Genomic DNA, 23147 nt, shown 5'->3' on the forward strand with positions numbered 1-23147 from the left:
TCACTTTCCTCTGTGCAGGGCTTGTGACTAGTGCATGAAGGGGGCCTTGCCGGATACAAGACAGAGGCAGAAAGAAGAAAGAGAAAGAGATCAGGAGGAGAGAGAAAGGGGTAAAAGAACAGAAAACAAGGAAAGCTGAGAGGAAGAAGACAGAAGAGGTGTGTATTGTGGGACATGGTGAGGAGAGAAAGACGGAAAGAGGCCTGAGGGGACAACCAATGAGGATACTTGCTCAAGGCCCCAGAGCTGCTGAGCGTTAGAGCAGACAGCACAGGACTCAAATCCATGCCTAACCATTTCCAAAGCCCACACCTTTGATCTCTACACCTCACTGCTTCCTAAAATGAGTTGCTACGGTTCCTGAGATGTGTTGAGAGTGGCATCTAGGATGTAATTTATTCCTGGGCTCTGCCTCCCGCAAACTCCATGTTAACTGAGTCACCTGCTTTGGAGGCTGCTGGTGAAGCGAGTAAGATTTCAGAAATCTCTCTGCAGCTCGATCTCTGACCAACCTGCATGGCCTTAGCCCCTACCCAACGACACCTTTTGGTGACTTGGGGGGATTCTGCAAAAAACCCAGACTGGAGGCCAATCACATCACCCAGAATCTCCTAACTGGCTTCAAAGCTTCCTTTCAAGGGCAGGATTTTAATCCCAGAGGTTATGTTTGACTTCAATACCCCCTCTCCTGGTGGCTTTCTTCTCTCACTTTTCTCGACATCCACTTGCCCTCTGAACCAGAGACTTTATTCTAATTCTATCCATGTGGCAATCAGGCTTCCTTGCTGGGATTGAAGCACACACCTAACAGAATTTGGAAGGGAGGGGCAGGAAAGGGAAGGGGTGACATAATTTCTTTTAACAGGGTAATTGCAAAAACTAAATCAATATTTCTAGCCTGCACTTTCCAAATGATCACAGGACTTTTGGCTCATAGATAAAACAAGCCCATAGATAAGAACCAGCTTATCTATTTTTAAAAGTCAACAGAGCTTCCTGGTGGCGCAGTGGTTGAGAGTCCGCCTGCCGATGCAGGGGACGCGGGTTCGTGCCCCGGTCCGGGAAGATCCCACATGCCGCAAAGCGGCTGGGCCCATGAGCCATGGCTGCTGAGCCTGCGCGTCCGGAGCCTGCGCTCCACAACAGGAGAGGCAACAACAGTGAGAGGCCCGTGTACCGCAAAAAAAAAAAAAAAAAAAAAAAAATCAACAGAGCACAAACTATTATTAGCCATTCTGTTAAAAGTTCCACTACAGTTTGTTTGGGAGCAGGGGAGGGAGGAGGGGGAGAAGAAGGTAGACTCAAACACCTGTTTCCTCCTTTAACCAAAACCCTACCATCTCCTCCAAAGCCCCTGGCCACATCTCCAGCCCCACCAGCCTCCTTGCTAACCCCCCAAGCACGAAGAAATCCTCGTGTCTGAGGATCTCTGCACCTCCGCTCCCTCGGTCTGGAATGCTTTTCCCTCAGATGTCTGTTCCTCACTTCGTACTGGCCACCACTCAAATATCAGCCTCTCAGAAAGTCTTAAACATCCATCCCGCCTGAAGAACCAGCTCTCGCCACTCTCCGGCCCCTCACCCTGCTTTATTTTTTATCCTGGTATTATCACTGCCTGGCTTGATACATTTCTATTTATTTATATGCTTGTTGTCTGTCTCCCCAGCACAACATAAACTCCGTGCAGACAGGGACTTGGTCATTTCTGTGCTCTGTTGTGTCCCCTGAGGGCACTGGAACACTGGCATATAGCAGGTCCTTAAATAAACGGATTAAAAACTCACCATCACTCTTTGTGAAGTAGGCAGTATTATCTCTCTTTAACAGAGGAACTGAGGCTAGGTTAGGTTGTCTCCATAAGAATTGGAGCTGGAAATGAATACTTGTTTGTCCAAATATAAAGGCCAGAGCTGTGTCTACTATACCATTCAGTTATGCAAAAGAAAAAAAAAATGACATCACGTGATCACTTCAAACCCAACTCCCATCTGCCATCCTCGCCCTTATCATGGTTCACGCTCATAGCAGTCCTGCGAGGGGGTCCTAACGGCCCCCAACACAGTTCAGGAAAAACAAGCTCATCTTACCCAGGGTGAAATCCAGGCAGCAGCAACAGAGGAAGGTTTTATAGGGCCTAGAACTTGCACAGTTTGGGGGAGGGAATCCTCTTTAAGAAAAATAATACAAAATCCAAATTCGAAATTAGGCTCAGGGCTTTAGAAGAGGCTTCACAAGTGAGAGGCCCTGATGCTTGACCTTCCTTAGCTTTCTGGTGAGTCCCTGTGCCAGTCAGGGAAAGTCGGCCTATCCCGGCCCAGAAGCAGGGATCACAGGGCGGCTCTGAAGGCGCCGGCGTGTGGAAAGGCCGCTATCACGGCCCTTGCTCCTTTGTCTGCTCTTAAGGAAGCCCTTTAACACTCCTGCCTCAGTTTCCCCCTTGCAAAGTGGAGGCAATATGCTGGGACAACATGAAGAGTGAGCAATCTATGGTCACGTCCGTGGGAGTGTTTTAAAGGATTCCCCGGGCGCTTTGCTGCCTCCAAACATCGGACAATCGCTGGAACTGCCCCAGAGGATCTGCAGAGCCAGCACGGCTTCTGAGAGGGCAGCTGCCGCGCCAGCAGTGGACCCACTAAGGACCTTCGAGTCCCCAGAGGAGGGTGTCGGTTCAGCGCTGCCAGGAACTAGCTGTGACTTTGGAAACGATGGGAGTGAGAGGTCTCAATGAATTCATCTCTGTGGTCCTGTCCTGACTCCAAACCGCTCTCTGCTCATCCAAACACACCCAAGAGCTGAAGCCTAATGAAAGACGTTCCCGTTTGGGGGTGGGTTTGACGGAGGGAAGATTTGGGAGCGCTGACTCTGCCGAATAAGGACAGTCATTTCTCTTCCTGTTTATGGGGTGGGGTGCGGTTGCTACTGTGCGTCTTGGAAGGAGAGGAAAAAGGAACATGAGGAAGGCGGAACCCAAAGATCCAGGCAGTCCCTTAAGACGCATCCTTTCCGTGCCCCGACGCGCAGGCAAACCCGCGTGCAGTCCAGGGCCCGGCGCGTGAGCAGCGCTCCAGCCCCGGGGAGGCCCGGCGGCACCGGCCGGGCAGCCCCGGGGCGCGCTCACCTTGCGGCCGTTCACGTAGAAGAGCAGCTCGGTCGTCCCGTCCATGGTGGCGTCCCGCGGTCCCACCGCGCAGGCCCGCGGTCCGAGGATCCCGAGGAAGAGTCGCCGGCACCTGGGACCCGACACGACGACGCAGACCGGGCTGCAGAAGCCTAAAGTCCAGCCACCGCCGAGGGATAAAGTCCCAATTAAGATCCAAAGTGCTGTGAGCGCCCGGCCAGGGAAGCTCTCCCCCCGGATATCAGGACGTCACCGCCGCGCTCCCTCCGGCCTGAGACCATTGGCTGAGACCCTCGTTCCCTCGCCTGCGGCGGTGGGCGTCTGCGCCCCACTCCCCCGCCTCTTAGCAGGTAGGGCGGGTCCTGTGACTCTCTACGGTCTCTTATATTAGTACATATTTTAATGACTTTCCAGCTAGATTTGAAGTCCGGGAACAGTAGGGGTTTTTTTTGTACCTTTCATGCCACCACGCCTGCCTCATCCTGTACTTTTAATAGTTGATAAACAATCACATTCATTCCAGCTTTGCAGGAAAGAAACTTAAGGACAATGGATGGTTTTACAACTTTACCTCACAGTTTTACAAACAATTATTCCAGTTTTTTATATCAAGAGCTACCTTGATATAAACTATCTTTTTTAAGTTTTATCGTTATTCAGTTTATCCAGTAAATCACTATAAAGTTTATCTGATGAGTGTCAATAGTGATGTAAAACATCTTGAAAAACTTTTTAAAAATAAAACTTGGAAAATACTGAAAAGCATAAAAAGAAAAGTCACCTGTGTCCACAACTTAGAACTTACCACTGTTAACTTTCTGGGTCTATTTTTACATTTTTGAAATCTGCACTATAACACCTTTTAAAAGCTCAAATGGACTCACACTCTTTTCCAGACTTCTCTTAACATACCTAGAACATTTGCCATCTCATTTATGTAAACGTATACGTTATTGTGAAAATTTCTAAAATTTGTACACAAAAGAGTACAACTAGCATCCCCATACACCTGACTCACTGAGCTTTAAAAATTCGCAAGATTTTTCCACACTCCCATGTCTCTTCTGGAGTATTTTAAAGCCAATGTCAAGCACATTATTTTACCCCTAAATACTTCAGTATACATTAAAATTTTTGTTCTTACAAAGGAAAATGCCATTATCAAATATAACAAAATGAGTATTTTAATATCTTCAAATTTCCCAGTGTCTTAAAAAAATGTCTTTTTACATTTGGTTTCTACTTGATGTACGTCCTTGTTGTCTCTTCAGTCTTTTTAAATCTAGAATAGTCTCCTCATCCACTCCTCCTTTCTAAAGCTATCAATGCTTTGAAGAAGAAACCTAGGTCAGTTGTCCTATAGAATGAACCACATTTTGAATGTGACTGGTTGCTTCTCCCTGGTGTTCTTTGTTCCTCCATGCTACTGACTTCTTGTACCCTGCTTACGGATCTAAAGCCTTGATTTAATTCAGGTTCAATTTTTTTTAACCATCTTGGGTTTTACAATTGTATCTCTTTTCGCTTATGCCAAAAATCTTGGTTCTAAAACTTCAACATAATTGCTTTATCTTGTCCTTAGATCGATTTCAAAACAACCACATCAATACTATGGCCACAATAAGGTTAGTGAATAAAAGTTTAAGATTTCTTTACAGTTCTTTTATTCTTAGAGTATACCCTAATAAAGATACATATTTAAAATTCTTTTTCTAAGGTCAGTTATCTCTGTTTGTCACCATCTTGATAGTTTTCATTTTCACTTGTTTTTCAAGTTAGCTGCTCCCTATTGCTACTTATGTTGTTCCTTTTTGTTGTTGTTATTACAAACCATACCACAGTGAAATTTTTGTATTCTTTTCAAGAGAATTTTTGGTATAGTTTCCTAAAAGTGGGATTGCTGCGTCAAATGATTTTATACGCATATGTATTGAATAATTTTGCTAGATATTGTCAAAACTTTTTCTATAAATGTTGTATCATTTTGCATTCCCTCCAGCAATGAACAGGAACCTCCCCGGGGAAAAAAGGAAGAGGCTGGGATTATTAGAACTTGGAAACTTAAGAGGAGACCTCTGAGGGGAGGGCACTGCTCAGCTGCTGTTAATACCTCAGGATGTAGGAAAAGGGCTTCCGGGGGTCAGTGGGCACTCAGATTTCACATGACTTTCCATCTCTCTATCGTCCCCTATTGACAGAAGCTTCAAAGTCAGCTAGCAAAGAAGAAGCGTGATTTGCAGAGTTCTGGCATCACACGGCTAAGTATAGAGATGGGCTTAGAGCTGAGACAAGAGCTGGCACACATTAAGAAGTGGGGTTTATTCCACAAGAGCAAGAATTTGTTTCAGGATCAACAAATTAATGAATATAGTTCACTATGTGAATATATCAAAGGAGGATAATCATATATCTCTTTTGTGCTGATTCATATTAAGCTATTATGTTTTGACTTCAAATCCACACTTCTCTACTCCACTTTAAGGCTAAGCCTTGACAAACCACATTTCTCCTCTGCCACGTTCCCTTCCAGTCTCTGGCGATAGGTGATAGAGGGGAACTGGAAGGATGGAGGAGAGGGACATTTGCTGTTCCTGTTTGCTTCCTGTTCCTGTCAGGGTCACCACAGAGTGGTTCACGCGGCGGGAACAACTGACTTCAGCAGCCACAGCTGGCTCCAATTCGCGGCTTTTCCACATTATCGGGCCAGTCTTGTGTAGCCCTTCAGGGAAACAGCACCAACCAGTTGCACACCCTCCCCCTAGAGTCCTCTAAGCCTTTAAAGTCTTCCTGAAAGTCTTCCTCTAAGTCTTTAAGGTTCAATACTTCCATCCTTTTCTCTGTGTTCCCTCAGCCTCAGAGATGGTGGGTGCTTCCCATAGTTACTTCCTCTATGATACTCCCCTAGTCCCTTTTGCCGTTTCAGTTCTTGTTCAATTCTCTAGAATATGGTTAACAATTTATATCTGTGGGGTTTTTTTTGTGGTACGCGGGCCCCCCACTGCTGTGGCCTCTCCCGTTGCGGAGCACAGGCTCCGGACGCGCAGGCTCAGCGGCCATGGCTCACGGGCCCAGCCACTCCGCGGCATGTGGGATCTTCCCGGACCGGGACACGAACCCGTGCCCCCTGCATCGGCAGGCGGACTCCCAACCACTGCGCCACCAGGGAAGCCCAGTATATCTGTGGTTTTTATCTCTTGGCTGGACCCTAACTAATAGTCTCCATCAGCGCCAAAAGTCACTTGACAAAACAACATTCATTCATAATTTTTTTAAAAAGCAATCAATAAAATAATAATCAATAGATAATAGTTTAATGTGACTATAAACATACAGAACCAGCTCAAACCACAGCATCTTACTTAATGGGATAAAACCAGAGGCATTCCCATGAAAATCATGAACAAGACAAGGATACCCACTATTGTCACTGCTATTTAACATTTAACATAAGGTAGCAGCCATGCAGTTAGACAAGAGAAAGCAACAAGAGGCATTAAGAATTGGGGAGAAAAAGGGAGTAAAGATAGCTTGGTTTTCAGGAGATAGATCTAGAAAATACTGCAACAATAACAGAGTTTATTTCCCATTTATATTACCAGGAAAAAAGAGAGAATGCCTAGGCATCAAGAAATGTGGAAAACATCCATGAGGGAAACTTTGAAACTCCCACAAAGTCTCTATAATTTAAAGAGGATGGTAGTGGGGCATCAAAAGAAACACAGACAAGTAAAGGGAACAGAAAATTGAGAAATAAATGTAAGTGTACATGGAAATACAACATTGAAAAAGGCGGCACTTCAAATCAGTAGTGGAAAACACAGACTTTTTAATTAATGGGGAATCATTTGGAAAAAGGTCAAAATTGCATTCCTATCTCACACCATGAAACAAAATCCATATGAATCAGAAATTTAAATGTAAAAACAAAATGGAACCATGGGTAAATGTCTTTATAATATGGGAATAGGAAATTTGTTTCTTGCTGTGACCAAATTCCGCCAACAATAAAAGAAAAGGTTTATAAGTGTGATACATACAATGAAAAATAATTTGCATGGGAACAGAAAAAAAGAAAAGACAAACCTCATGGAAAAGAGAAAAAAATAGAACTAAACAATAGGAAACATAATACCAGAGAATGACTCTAGGAGGTCTGAAGCCTTAAAGTAATAGGAGTACAGGAAAGGAACAGACTGTCAGGATGCCAAGCTCTTAACCACTGTGTAAACTGTTCCTTTAATAAAGCCTCTAGCCTCCATTCAGCCAACACTGTTGATAATGAGTAAGTTCTGTGGGACTCTGTAGTCCTACAGCAGTTTCTCAAAGTTTGGTCCTAGGACAATCTGCCCCAGAATTATCTGCAGTGTTTGTTAAAAATGCAGATTTCTGGGCCCACCCTTTTCGTTGTCGGATATTGTCTAAGAAAACTTTTCCATATAGGCAGAATAGAATTTGACTAGTCATCTGAATACAGTAAGCTATGTTCATTAACCTCAGATAGGAATAGGATTTACTACTTAAAGTTATAAAAACCAAATTCAAAAGAGCCTGAGAGGTTAACCCCTCAGCCAACCCCTCATCAGATTACATATAATGGAAGTAATACAGAAGCTGCAATTGAAGAAGTAATCTTGAAAGTTGAAGAACGGAGGGTGAAAGACAACTGGCCAGGGCAGAAGGTGACTTTTAAAATCTTACAGGTGTTCACATTTACTGAATGGTTTTAAAAACAAAACAAAACAAGATAGCTTGGTGTACAACAAGGTAACCACTACAAAAGTATTTATAATACATTTTATTTGGTTAAAAGGCTAATAGCTATTGTTTACTTAAAGGTTGTTTGGTTGAAAGGAGCTTAAATGAGCAGGAAGATGTTATAGGATGACCATAATAATTTTAAAAGGTTTGTATTACAAAATAGCTATTTTATGCATATTATCTATACATAAGAATAAACACTCCATGAAAAGGCAGAAAATGAAAAAGAAAAAAAACCCCAAAACTTTTTGTCATACGTTTCATCTTCTTGATCTTAGTTATACCCTTGTTTTGACTTGTTATGGTTTGAGAATTCAGAAAAACCAGAATGTATAAATTCACTCATCTTCTCATCTTCCTGCAAAGTAGGAAAAAAAGGAAGATTAACAATAATAACAACCTAAAGTTAATGCTTTTGCTGCAAAGTATGGAGAGGAAAATTGCTGCATCATACCAGTAGAAAGCAGTTTCCTCAAACCACAAAGCTTCGTCATATATTTAAAATACTCTATGATAATGGGAATTATAAATAAGGTTTAAGAGAAATTAATCAACATAGATTTTACACATTTCATGATTTACTATATATTTCCTTTTTATTAATGAACTTTAGCATACATAATAAGAATATATAAAAATGTACAATTTTTTTTTTTTTTTTTGGTATGCGGGCCTCTCACCGTTGTGGCCTCTCTGGTTGCAGAGCACAGGCTCCGGACGTGCAGGCTCAGCGGCCATGGCTCACGGGCCCAGCCGCTCCGCGGCATGTGGGATCTTCCCGGACCCGGGGCACGAACCCATGTCCCCTGCATCGGCAGGCGGACTCTCAACCACTGCACCACCAGGGATGCCCAAAATGTACAATTTAAAAACTCAAATAAATGCTGATACACCTACACCCAGGTTAAAAAATAAACTCTTACCACACCTCACAAGCCTCCAGTGTGCCCCTTTCCAGTGTGCTCCTTTTTGTGAGACGAGATCACAGTTCTCTCATCTCCTGAGAAGAAACCACCATTTTGAATTGAGTTCATCAATCCCTTGTTGAATAGTAGCAGAAACAGTGGGCATTCTTGCCTTGTTCCTAATTTAAATGGAAATACCTCCATTGTCTCCTCATTAAACAAGATACTGCCTTTAGGATTAAGGTATGTATATACAATTTATCATTATAAGAAAGTAGCCCTCAATGTCTATCGAGTGTTTTAATCATGAGTGACTGTTGAATTTTGTCAAAGGCTTTTTTCAGCATCTATGAAAGAATCATATGCTTTAGTTTCTTAGGTTTATTAATATGGTATATGAGGATAGGTTTTCTAATACTGAACCAACCTTGCATTCCTGGAATAAACCTTACTCAGTCATGGTATATGTTTTTCATAGCATGGTGTGGATATGCTTTTGTAATTGTGCCATGAACACTTGAGAGGAATATGTATTCTCTCTTATCAGAGTGTGGAGTTTGATATGTATACATAAGATTTACCCTATTCATTATGTTGTTTAGACCTTCCATCTCCTTACTTATTTTTTGCCCACTTTATTTGTTTTATACTGAGTATATTAAAACTTATTAGTGTGTTCCTATCTGTTTCCATGTATCTCCTGTAGTTTTTCCTTCATAAAAGTAGTTGTTCTGCTATTTGGTACATAAATATCATAACTATTACATTCTCTTTGTGGATTAGGGCTTTTACTATTTAAAATGTCCCCTTTTGTTATATTCAGTACTTTGGGACTTAAGAGATAAAGACTTTAAAAAATATATTTGTATTACCTTCCTGGTAACTCCTGCTGCTCCTACTCTCAATGCCTATGATGACCACTCCATAATATACTGTAAGCAGTTTCCATCAGGATTTATCCTCAGTGGGGGCCTATCAAAAGCTGTGATGTACCTGCTGCATGCCATTCCCAATCCAAAAGGAAAAAAACAGCAGCTGGATTGTTATTACTCTTAGTATTTATACTAATGTACATTGTGATATTTGCTTTTAAAAATTTTGCCAGCTGGGCTTCCCTGGTGGCGCAGTGGTTGAGAGTCCGCCTGCCGATGCACGGGACATGGGTTCGTGCCCCGGTCCGGGAAGATCCCACATGCTGCGGGGCAGCTGGGCCCATGAGCCATGGCCACTGAGCCTGCGCGTCTGGAGCCTGTGCTCCGCAACGGGAGAGGCCACAACGGTGAGAGGCCCGCGAATCGCAAAAAAAAAATTTTGCCAACTAAACTGATTACCAGATAATCTGCATGCCCAGAAGATCTAAACTAAAATAGAATACTATTTCATTACAGCATTTTGCTATATTTAGTTTAGAATAGGTAGCTCTTTTAAAAGAATTAATTATTATTCAGCAGTAAAAAGGAATGAGAAAAGTCTCTACAAATTGATATGGAGTGATTTCCAGAACATACTGTTAAATGATAAGCAGCAAAGCCCAAAAAAGTAGTTAAGTATGCTACCTTTATGTAAGAAAAAGGGTGATATACATATATCTGCTCATTTGTGCAAAAGAAACACAGGGGCAATAAACCAGAAACTAAAGGAACTGATTATCCACAGGAGGTGGTGAAAATAGGATAGAAAGGAGGGGTAATGGGAATGGGGTAGCAGGAATGAAAGTAGTTGACACTTCTCTGCATATACCACTTTGTATAGCTCTGACTTGTACAACCCAAGAAATGACTCACATACTCCAAAAGTAAATGACTAAACCTACCAAGATGTGGGAGAAGAAAATGGAATACAAACAATAACAAATGAATAACATAATTATGTTGAAGGTGGGTGGTAAGAAAAGAACTAACCTAAGACAAAAAGAACTGTACCTAAATGTTATGATCTAGTTAGTATGTTTCTCATAGGGATATGGGTCAGCAATTCTGAAACTACTTTATGTGTATGCTAGAATTGAACAAACAAATAAATAAATAAATATGTTATAGATAATGAGAGCCAAGCTACTTACCAATAGAGAAAGAAATTACAAATAAGCAAAGCTAAAATGAACCCTGTGATGTTGAACAGGAATCAGAGGTATCAGTCTAAACTCAAGGTTTTCACTATACACACAGATAGATAAATATAAAAGTATGCATATTCATGGATTAGTATAATACATACATTTCCTAGCTCTGTCTGCTGATGGGGCCTAATATCAATTGTCCCTGTGGTAGAGAGACTCTGTGGAGGACCCCGCCACGATCCCTGCCTACTGGTGTTCATGCCCTTGTATAATACCCTTTCCTTGAGTATGGACAGGAGTTGTGACTTGCATCTGACCAACAGAAATGACAACAGTGATGGGGTGTCTCCCTTTTGAGTATATGTTTCATTTTATAGCACTCCATCTTGCCAGAGGATTTGCTCTAGAGACTCTCTCTCGTTTTGAAGTAAGTGGCCATGTTGGGAGGCCCATGGGGCAAGGAGCTAATGGTGGTCTCTAGGAGCTGAGGATAGCCTCCAGCCAACAGCAAAAAAGCTGGGGCCCTCTGTCCTATAACCACAAGGAAATGAATTCTGCCAACAATCTGTGTGACCTTGGAGGCGGATTTTCCCCCAGGAGAGCCTCCGGACGAAAATCAGCCTGGATGACACTGTGATTACAGGTTTGTGAGACACTAAGCAGAGCACCCAACTTAGCTAACTAAGTGCAGATTCCTGGTCCACAGAAACCAAAAGAAAATAAATGTGTGTTGTTTTAAGCCACCAGGTTTATGATAATATTGTTATGCAACAACAGATAATACAACACAACATAAGCAGTGAGAATACCTAGTGCCCAGATCTTGTATTGTACCACTGCTAATTTTCTAGCTTTGATAATTGTAGTATAGGTATGTAAGATGTTAGAATTGGGAAAAGCTGGGTAAGGAACATATGAGAAACCTCTTACTATTTTTACAACTTTTTGGTAAGTATAAAATTAGTTCAAAATAAAAAGTTTAACTTACAACTCAATAGGAAAAAGATAACCCAACTGAAAAAAGGGCAAAGGATCTGAATAGATATTTCTCCAAAGAAGATATAAAAATGGCCAATAAGCACATGAAAAGATGCTCAACATCATTAGTCATTAGGGAACTGAAAACCAAAACCATAATAAGATACCACTTCGCACTCACTAGTATGGCTAGAAGCATCAAAAAGTCAAATAATAACAAGTGTGCTGGTGAGGATATAGAGAAATCAGGACCCAACAGAGTCCCACTGTTGGTGGGACTATAAGATGGTACGGCAGCTTTGGAAAACTGTCTAGCAGTTCCTCAAACGATTAAACATAGCTAACATATGACTCAGCAGTTCCACGATTAGGCAAATACCCAAGAGAAATGAAAACACATGTACACAAAAAAACTCACAAATGTTTATAGGAGCATTATTTATAATAGCCAAAAGGTGGAAACAACTAAATGATCATCAAAAGACAAACCGATAAATAAAATGTGGTGTATATATACAATAGAATATTTTATTTAGTCATAAAAAGGAATGAAATACTACTCATTCATGCTACAACAGGGATGAACCTTGAAAACATTATGCTAAGTGAAAGAAGCCAGTCACAAAGACCACATATTATATGATTTCATTCATATGAAATGTCTGAAGAGGATGTCTATAGAGACAGAAAGTAGGTAATCGGTTGGTTGTCTAGGGCTGGGAGATACAGGAGTGACAGCTAAAGGGCATGGGGTTTCTTTTTGAAATGAAGAAACGTTCTTAAATTGACTGTGATGATGGTGTGCGTATCTGTGAATCTACTAAAACCCACTGAATTGTACCATTTAAATGGGTGAAACATACGATATGTGAACTATAGCTCAATAAAGCTGTTTTTTAAAAAAGCCCTTGGTTAACTGGCTTCTCTTGCACCCTCTCTTGCATTGCTGCCACCTGCTGGTTATTGTTTTAAAATACCTGTCAAAAACGATCAATGTTTTTAATTTTATAGAAGCAAACACTGAAACAAATGCAAAGAGAAAATTTGAGGATATTTCTCTCTATCCTTTTGGAAATACCATCTCAAATATGATCAGGTTATCTGAAATAGCAACTTCATTTATCCTTGGAAAAATAAGATTCTGAATAAAACATATGTAAAAGGCATTTGGACATTTTTTGACATAATCAAGGAAATGTGAATTGGGATTTGCTATTAGATGACAGTGAGGAATTATTGATAATTTTGTTAGTTGTGATCATTGTTGTCCAGTTTTGTTAAGTTTTTATATTCTAGAGATATATACAGAAGTGTTTTAGGAATTAAATGACTCAATATTAGGGATTTGCTTTAAAGATACAACAACAAAAAACAGATAGTGGAAGTAAATATGGTAAAATATTGATAACTCTCAAAGCTGAGGGATGGATAAATGGTGGGGGGAGTACTATTCCCTCTTTGGGGGTATATGTTTGAGGTTTAAAAGAAAAAGAAAAAGGACTATTATTCTTTGAGACCAAAGGACATATAAACACTCTGAATCAATAAATGGGGGTAACAAATAATGAGGTTTGCAAATTATAGGCAACAAAAAAAACCTTTTAAGCCTGTTCAAAGAATAAAAGAAGACATTTCTTCAAATCTTACCCAGATCATACTGCGGTTGTTACATGTCAACAATACATGCTTCACTGATACTCAGAAGTGTTCAAATACTAATTCAGGCAGGAATCTTTTTGAAAGCACGTATTTTCCAGTACTGCACTGAAATCGCTTTTATGTCATTGAATACTCACCCTTTGAGACTTGGCTCTTTTAAAGAGAGAGGAGTACACCTTCTTCTTCGGCTTGACAGCTCCGAAGATAGATCTTCTAACTTGTTTTCAGATTTAGCAGTGTTATTTGAAACAAAACTGGTATTTGTCAAGTCCTGTAGCATTCTAATACCTGAAAAGAGTATTGTTTTCAAAAATATTTTTAACAGTATATATAGAGATATGGAACTACACATAGGATATTTACTGGTTTATAAATTATTGGTAGCAAATTTTTAAACTTAATAATCAAGTTATAACTTTAAATTTTACGAAAGTAGCACTGAAATTATCTGTAAATCAGTTTTTTTCTAGCAATAATGAGAGGAAAAGAGACCTACCATTTAAGACAAACTAGCAAAGTAGTAGCCTGCAATATTTTTATTCTGAAATCACATTTAGGCTGACAGAAATTCTTCATGAATTCAACTCTAGTCACCAAATCATGCAAATTACTGCACATTCATTCAACATTTGTCATCGACTGCTCACGCTATGAAAGGCACCATGAGGAACAGAGATGAAAGATGGCTCACCAGTCTCTAAAATGTCCTGCAACTCTAGACCTTGGCACTTCTTTTGCATCAGTATTCCCTTTACATGAAGTCTTATCCATAAAAATCCTAGTGTTCTACATACGTACATTGAAATGTTAGGCTCCCAGTAGAAAACTTTAATTGATATGGGAATGTCTAATGTTGCAAAATTGCTAATAACAAAAGAATGTCAATGTTAAGGGGAAAAAGTGAGGTAAGTAATGTTATATATAGAATGATTTCAAGTATATATTTTAAAATGCATAGATTCAAGCCTGCATGCATATGCCAAAATGTTGACTGCAGTTCTTCTGGGTGATTGTTTTTTCTACTATTTTCTGATTCTCTACTTTCAATTTTCTGCAATGAGTGAGTATTATTTTAATAACTGGGGAAAATAAGAAATAAACACTAAAGGTAAAAATCCTACCTATGCTTTAGGGCTTAAAATGCTATCTATTTGATGATGCCTCTGCAGATTCCTCTAGCCAAAATTATTCCCCGTCATTATATCCCTTAACATGTGTGGTTTTATTAAAGCATTTGCCATATTTAAACACTGTACCTGTTACTTTTCCATACATGTACTCTGAGGAAAGGGAGTTGGTATTATTTTTTAATCTTCTAAAATACCTAGAATAAGTTTTGATCATATTAAATATATGCTATTGGAGAGAGTCCCAACCTTAAGAAATTTGCAATTGTCTTTGGTAAAATCAAACCAGGGCAATTCATTATTATATACATTTAAAACAGCCAATTTCCTTCAAAACTATGAAAAATGAAATTATCTGCCTAATGTCATTATCAGACAACTTTGTGCTAAAGGCCAAATACATTTTTTAGTGTATAAATGTCCAAGCCACTCTCACTGTTATCTTCTCAAAGTATTAAACTTTCTTTAAATTCCTCCATATTGCTTCTACAGATCGGGCTACACAATTATACATTGTTTTAAAATTCCATAAAAATGTTATAACAGGAAAGGCTTTACTGGTTAAATGAAAAAATATATAGAATTTTGAAACTTGATCACTTCAGGTATGGACATACCTATTTCTGATCTTTGTGTTCTTTGGTTGACTTTAAAATTCATCTTTTTCATCTTCTCATGCACATCATCACTTATTTGAAAGACGGGTGAGCTCTCCAGAGCAAAATTTTCTTTCAGATTTTTACTAGAAGAAATACTCAAAGGTTTTGAACCCTCAGGAACACTGTTAAAGGAAGAATCTTGTCTGTTAGGTGAACATATCTGAGATAAAGATTTCAACATTTTTGTGTGAAAGTCTGGCTTAATTTTGACAATTTCCTCATTTTCCAATTTTTTTTCCTTAACAGCATATTCAGATTCAACTGATATTCCCTGAATGGTGTCAGATATTATCTCCATTAGTTCATGACTATCTGGAGAAGGATCTACGAAGGTCTTCCTTTTCTTTGATTTGGATGTCATTTTATTTATTTTTTTGACCTGGCACTCTCCTTCCTTTGTCACTTCCATGAAGGGGATATCTCTCTTTTTATTCAGCATTGTAGTGCTTTGCTTTGGATTCTTATGTAGTTCCATTTGGTTTCCAGGGTCAGAATCTGTCTCATCAGTAGTGTGTTTTAAACCTAGTTCTAAGGAGACAGACGTCTGTGAAGAACCTGTTAAGTGCAAAATAGGTTTGTTGTTACCTTTTGCCAAAATGTTCTTTGCCTTGCCTGATGATTCTTCCCCATGCTTTTTAACTGGTTTGTAAGGTTTTGAAATTTGACCACAATTTTCTTTTTCATTACTGTTGATTTCCATACAGTATCCACTAATACCTTGGCCTTCAAGTCTTTGTTTAGATTTATTTATTTTAAAATTAAGATCTTTTGTATAGCTTTCTTGGCCATGCACATCTTTATCATTATCCTCATATATCTGGTACATTTCAGAAATACTTTCTGTCTTCTGACTTACTTTCTGCCTAAGCTTATTTATTTTTGATTCATTCTGCTGAGCGGGTTGCTTATCAGTGACATGCTTTTTCAAATCCAACATATTCTGGGTCTTATATAAATTTCTATTATTTTTGGTGGGAAGATAAATCGTTTGAAATTCATTTGTGACTTCTAGGTTTTCAGAAATGGTTTCTTTATCCTTTGGGGTTAGGGAAAAGAAGGCACCTTTTACTGTGTCATGTATACCTTTGTCGTTAAATTCATTTTTTTGGTTCATTTCCAAAATTATTTCTGTCTTCCGACTTACTTTCTGCCTGAGACTCTCATTTATTTTTGATTCATTTTGCTTCCCAGTATCAGTAGCATGCTTTTTCACACCTAAAAGGTTTTGAGTCTCATAATCACATGGATTCCTATTACCTCTGAGGGAAGGATCAGCTATCTGAAACTCATTTGCATCTTCTAGGTTTTCAGGGATAATTTCTTTATCTTTCTGGGTTAGAGAAAATAAGTTACCTTTTTCTGGGTCATGCATTCCTTTGTCATGATTCTTATATATTTGGTTGATATCAGAAATGATTTCTGTCTTCCGACATACCTTTTGCCTAAGCTTCTTATCTATTTTTGATTCATTTTGACAAGCAGGTTGTATATCATAAACATGCTTTTTCACCCCCAAAACATTTTGAGTGTCATAATCATATAGGTTTCTACTATCTTTGGAAGCAAGAGCAGGTGTTTGAAACGCACTTGTGCCTTCTAGGTTTTCAGAGATAACTTCTTTATCCTGGGTTAGGAAGAAAGAGTTACCCTTTTCTGGGCAATACCCACTTCTGTTATTATCTAGAAGATTCACTTCGGAAATTATTTCTGTCTTCCGATTTACTTTCTGCCTAAGATTCTTATTAATTTTTGATTCATTCTGCTGAACAGGGTACACGTCAGTGATCTGCTTTTGCAGACCCAATACATTCTGGGTCTCACAATCACACAGGTTTCCATTATTGCTAGTGGAAACACCAGATTTTTGAAAGTCATTTGAAACTTCTAGGTTTCCAGAGATGATTTCTTTATCCTCTCGGGTTTGAAAGGAAAAGTTACCTTTTTCTGGGCCTTGCACATCTTTGGCATTATCCCCAAGTATTAGGTTCATTTCAGAAATTATTTCTGTCTTCCGATTTATTTTCTGCCTAAGCTTCTTATTTATTTTTGGTTCATTTTGCTGAGTGGGTTGCCTATCAGTGACATGCTTTTTCAAATCTAACATATTTTGGGTCTCATAATCACACAACTTTCCATTATCTTTGCTGGAAAGATAAACTGTTTGAAATTCACTTGTGACTCCTAGGTTTTCAGAGGTGGTTTCTTTAACCTTTTGGTTTGGGAATAAGTTATCTTTTTCTAACGTATGAATCACAAATGTCTGTCTAGAAGTTTTACTTTTCTTATAAGCTAGAGAACTAGGACCCATATCAAATTTACTGTCCTGCTCAACTTTATCTGAACTTTGGGAGAAAGAGTATATTTCCTCTTGATCATCTGTTACATGAATTATTTTCCTCTTTTTGTTATACTGTGTACTTGGTCTGTCATCCTGATCAAAGCCATTGTGAAGGGTTATTTTCTTCGGCATGTTCAACTGAGTCAGCTGTTCAGTACTGAAAATAAAATTTGGTTCTTCTGAATCCTCTTTGCCATCCAGGACAACAGATCTTCTTTCCGGTCCATTTTTGATCTTGTCCTCAATATTCACATCTGAACTATTTTTAAATTGTCTCTTTGATCTTTCTCTCTTTTTTTCAGAGCTTGGATCTTTCACTTTTCTGAAAGTTTTTATTCCACAATCATTTGGTTTTTTATTATCTCTTTTATTTTTAATGCCTGTTGAAACTGTAACAATTTTGCTTACTTCACTAGCAGTTAAATCCATGTCACCATCATACACAGTTTTTTGCAATTGAAAGTCATCATTACCCTGAACTGGATTCAGGCCCTCTGCTGTAGGTTCACTTGCAGACTCAGATGAGGCAGGAAGGCACATTATGTTTCTTTGCATTTTAATATTTGCTTCGTTAGTACAATCTTTTATTTCATTATTCCAATTTAATATTGGACTTGAAATCTGTTGTTGATCCAAATCTGTTACACAGGGAGTGTCTGCAGGATTATTTGATTCCCAAGATGATACACGTTTTTTCCTTTTAGTCACATTACTAGGAGATGACTTCTTTCTGTGGCTCATTGACTGGGCATTTTTCATCTCACTCATTAGAGAACTCCTGGAACTTTGGTCTGAGTGGGAATGGCTTTCTATAAAATAAAGGGAAACAAAATTCAGAAATAAGTAGTAACAAGGAATTTATTATTTTAAACAAATGAGATTAGGAATCAAACTGTTTCAGAGAAAGGATTTCTGACAATGTGTTCTGTTCAGATACTAATATTATGAAGAATCTATGCTGATAAAAAATAAAGTAGGGGACTTCCCTGGTGGTCCAGTGGTTAAGAATCTGCCTTTCAATGCAGGGGATGAGAGTTCAACCCCTGGTCAGAGAACTAAGATCCCACATGCCATGGAGCAACTAACCCCATGCGCTGCAACTACTGAGCAAGTGGGCCACAACTAGAGAGCCCACGTGCTGCCAACTACAGAGCCCACATGCCACAACTACACAGCCCACGTGCTCTGGAGCCTGTGTGCCACAACTAGAGAGAAGCCCGCGTGCCACAGCAGAGGATCCCACATGTTGCAATGAAGATCCCGCGTGCCACAACTAAGGCCCGACACAGCCAAAAATAAAAAAATATTTAACAAATAAATAAAGTAGAAATGAATGGAGTAGTCATAAGTCACATTTTACATTTCTATCTACAGAAAATATATACTGGGAATTCACTCTGCCTTGGCCTCAGCAGTAGAGTGGAGAATAGCCAACAACAGAGCCATTAACATTAACATATGTTTCTAAGTGAGAGGAATCTGGGAAATGAACCCAAGTAACAGTGATAACTCTGATAAGGATTACTATCAAAATGTTATCAGCAGGTAGCTAAAGTTTATAAAAATTATATACACACAGTCATATACCTTTAAGGAAAAATAATTCAAACTCCAAATTCAATATAGTTATGGTTCCATATCCCAATCTGAAATTCTATGTCAAATATATAAACCAGACTACACCACAGGATTATTTTAAAATACCATATAATTAAAATTTAAGTGTCATCATTTTTTCTTGCTCAACCATCACCTAGGCTCAAGTTCTTGCTTTATCACCAATTGGTTATGATCTTGAAAAAGTCACTACACATATCTAGAACCTCAATTTTTATATCTCTGAAAAAGAGAAGATATAACTAAATAATATATCATGTCTTTCAATTCATAAGCTAAGATACCAAGAAAAGCTCTTTAGGCCAGCTCACTTCTAAATACTGTTTCCAGAGTAGTAGTATTAGGCCACTGTAGACCTGACATTTGTTGGCATATTTACTTTTTTTTGGCTGCACTGCGTCTTTGTTGCTGCGCGTGGGCTTTCTCTAGTTGTGGCGAGCGGGGGCTACCCTTCATTGCGGTGCATGGGTTTCTCATTGCAGTGGCTTCTCTTATTGTGGAGCACAGGCTCTAGGCACACAGGTTTCAGTAGCTGTGGCACATGGGCTCAGTAGTTGTGGCTCACGGGCTCTAGAGCGCAGGCTCAGCAGTTGTGGTGCATGGGCTTAGTTGCTCCATGGCATGTGGGATCTTCCTGGACCAGGGACTGAACCCATGTCCCCTGCATTGGCAGGCAGATTCTTAACCACTGTACCACCAGGGAAGTCCTGGCATATTTACCTTTAAACTAATTTTTTCACCAGAAATTTTAAATAGTAGAAGTTAGGAAATCTGTAACATAAGAAGTCTAACTTACTAACTGTTTATACATGATGGCCCCCAAGAAGAAAATCCAATGAATGTTAACTATTTAATACTGACACTCAAAATGAATTAAAAAAAAAAATCTCACCTTTGGGAAGTATATCAACAATAGAAGAAATGTGTTTGGAATCATTTACACCACAAACATTCTGATCATTTTCTTTAAGAAATAACAATTCCAAGTTATGCTGAGTTGATACCAAAGAGGGGCTATCAGGTGATGTCTTTGACATGATATTGTCACACTGCTTTTTTTCTTTATCTTCATCATCATCATCATTTGAAGTTAATGGAACCCTAAGAGCAAGTAAGAATGAATGAGGAATTTTGTATTTTACAAAAATTATTTAGAAAATTACATGGATAGTTCTTTCTATATTCGATTTATTTAAGAGCCAACCACAAACCCACCCTGATACCATTTTGTGTTCAATGAAGGCAATGATACCATTTTGTGTTCAATGAAGGTAGGAAATAGGTAGTTTCTAATAGTACGGATGAGTAAAACAGGAATGCTTCTTATCCCCTTATCTCCAGTGACTCCAAAAGGAGATAAATGATATAATCACTGGTTGAGCTATTAGGACAATAAAATTAATGAAATGAATAAAGTTCAAACATACTTATAAATATTCTTGTATAATAGTTATAATTTTCCTGTAATTAACTCTATGGAAAACCCAAAACTCTTCCTCTGGTTTCAAACAAGTACAACTTGTATGTAAAGTTTTGTGTGTAATAAAGTCTGCTATGTTTCCAAAAGGTAGCCATATTCCTAGAGTAGTTAAATCTATGGAGGGAAAAAGAAATCTATGGAAATAGACAAAATGACCTTTTTGAATTCAAAGAAGAAAGAGTAATATGCTCCAATGATAAGGATTTTGCTTTGTATGCCAAACAAATCATAGATATTTAAAAATTATTGATAATGAAAATACTAGAAAATATTTGTTAAAAATTTAAAGGCACCTATCAGTAGAATAGCCATTGGGAAGAAATGTCTATACCACTTGAAGAAACAGGTTAGCAAAAATTGTTTATTTTACAGAGGAGAGGTTCTGCTTCAGGTAATGGCCAAATAGCTACTATTGAATCAACCTTATCAAACATAATGAATATAAATTCTGGACAAAATATAAAAAAAACAACTACCCAAAGTCACTGGAGAGTGAATAAAAAGCAACTAGATACAGAAGAGGGGTTGGCACTTAGAAAAAGGGTGAGCTTCTCACTGTTTACAAACCTCAGTCAGTGCGACCTTTTCTAGAAGTTAGAAATCCAGTCTTATTATTATTAGTTCAAGGTCAGAATTCAGGGCAACTACAACTGCTGTAAAGTGTGTGTGATGGGAGAAAAAACAGGAAAAGTAGACAGGGAAGCCCCAAATTTTGTGCATAAACTCTCTCCAAATCTCTAGCTCATTCCTGAATCACATATATGAGGAAGATTCCAAGTGGCCCAGCTAAGGATTATAGAACTGAAATGAGATTTCATATGTTGTTCATCACAGGGAAGTATTAACAAGTCTGAGTTCAGATAAGGTAACTTATCTACTAAAATAAAACATCAAACTTGTTGGAGGAATATACCTGAATCCAGATTTTCTACAACATAGGAGTCACAATGTCGGGGGTACAACCCAATATTATTCAATATATGAAGCAACAGAAAAACATGATTCAAACTCAAGAGAAAAGATAATCAACAGAGAATGATCCAAATAAATAAATGGCCAATAAGCACATGAAAACATGCTCAGTATCATTAGTCACCCAAAAAATCCAAATCAAAACCACAGTGAGATACCACTTCATATCCACTAGGATGGCTATAATCAAAAGGATAGGTAATAACAAGTGTTAGTGAGGATATGGAGAAATTGGAACCCTAATACTTTGCTGGTGGGAATGTAAAACAGTACAGCACCTTTGGAAAACAGTTTGCCAATTCTTCCAAAAGTTAAACATAGAGTTATATGATCCAGCAATTCTACTGGTAAGGGCGCACCCAAGAAAGTGAAAAATATGTCCACACAACAACTTTTATATGGATATTCATAGTACCATTACTCATTCACAGTCTAAAAGTGGAAAGAGCACAAATGTTCATTAACAGATAAATGGATAAACAAAACGTAGTTTATCCGTACCACAGAATATTAACCGGTCATTAAAAGGAATGAAATACTAATACGTGCTATAATATGGATAAAACTTGAAAATGTTATGCCAAGTGAAAGAAGCCAGACACAAAAGGCGACATACTGTGTGATTCCATTCATATGAAATGTCCAAAATAGGCAATCCATAGAGACAGAAAGTGGATTAGTGGTTGCTGTGGGCTGGGGAAGAAGAGATGAGAAATGACTACTAATGGATATAGGTTTTCTTTTTCGAGTGATGAAAATATTCTGGAATTGGAAAGTGGTGAATGTTCCACAACTTTGTAAATATATTAAAAACCACTGCATTGTATACTTTAAAAAATAAACTTCATATTAATGAGAAATTTTATGTTATGTGAACTATATCTCATTTTTTAAAAAATAAGTAGAAAAAAGGAAATAATAAGGTGCAGACACCAAAGAAATATGAAACCGAAAAAAAATTGAGAAAAAAAAATCAATGAAACCAAAAGCTGACTTTTTTTAAGAGATCCGTAAAATTGACAATACTCTAACTAGTTTGATCAAACTTTACTGTCTAGATGAAATGGATAATTTTCTAAAAAGACAAATATTTTCTAAGTTGACCTGAAAAGAACAGAAAATCTGAAAAGCCCTCCATATCTATCTAAAAAATGAAATTAATAATTAAAAACTCCAGACCCACTTCTCTTATGAATTCTCTCAAATACTTAAGGAAGAAATACCAATTGTACAATTTTTTTCAGAAAATGGAGGAAGAGGGAATGCTTCTTATCTCATTTTACAAAGCCAGCATAACCATTATCAAAACCTATCAAATATATAATAAGAAAATTATAGACCAATATTCCTTATGAAAATAAGTACAAAATTCTTTAAGTAATTATTAGCAAATCAAATCCATCAACACATAGAAATAATAATACACCATTATTATACACCATGACCAAGTGGAATTTATTCTAGGAATGTAAAGTTG

General features: G+C 38.4%; 2 protein-coding genes across 2 annotated transcripts in view; both read right to left on the minus strand.

Moving 5' to 3' along the window:
• Positions 1-3163, minus strand: part of AOX1 (aldehyde oxidase 1) — a 70337-nt gene extending 67174 nt beyond the window's left edge. Inside the window, exon 1 of the mRNA XM_060152363.1 lies at positions 3119-3163. Coding sequence (XP_060008346.1) covers positions 3119-3163 — 45 coding nt within the window. The remainder of the gene's footprint in view (positions 1-3118) is intronic.
• Positions 3164-6472: 3309 nt separating this feature from the next.
• SGO2 (shugoshin 2) overlaps positions 6473-23147 on the minus strand; it is a 29944-nt gene continuing 13269 nt past the window's right edge. Inside the window, exons 6-10 of the mRNA XM_060151364.1 lie at positions 20111-20319; positions 16617-18410; positions 15222-16325; positions 13615-13765; positions 6473-8234 (exon numbers count right to left, since the gene is read on the minus strand). Of these exons, the coding sequence (XP_060007347.1) occupies positions 8219-8234; positions 13615-13765; positions 15222-16325; positions 16617-18410; positions 20111-20319 (3274 nt within the window). The 3' untranslated portion in view covers positions 6473-8218. The remainder of the gene's footprint in view (positions 8235-13614; positions 13766-15221; positions 16326-16616; positions 18411-20110; positions 20320-23147) is intronic.

The sequence above is a fragment of the Lagenorhynchus albirostris genome, chromosome 6 (assembly GCF_949774975.1).
Source record: "Lagenorhynchus albirostris chromosome 6, mLagAlb1.1, whole genome shotgun sequence".
Lineage (NCBI taxonomy): Eukaryota > Metazoa > Chordata > Mammalia > Artiodactyla > Delphinidae > Lagenorhynchus > Lagenorhynchus albirostris.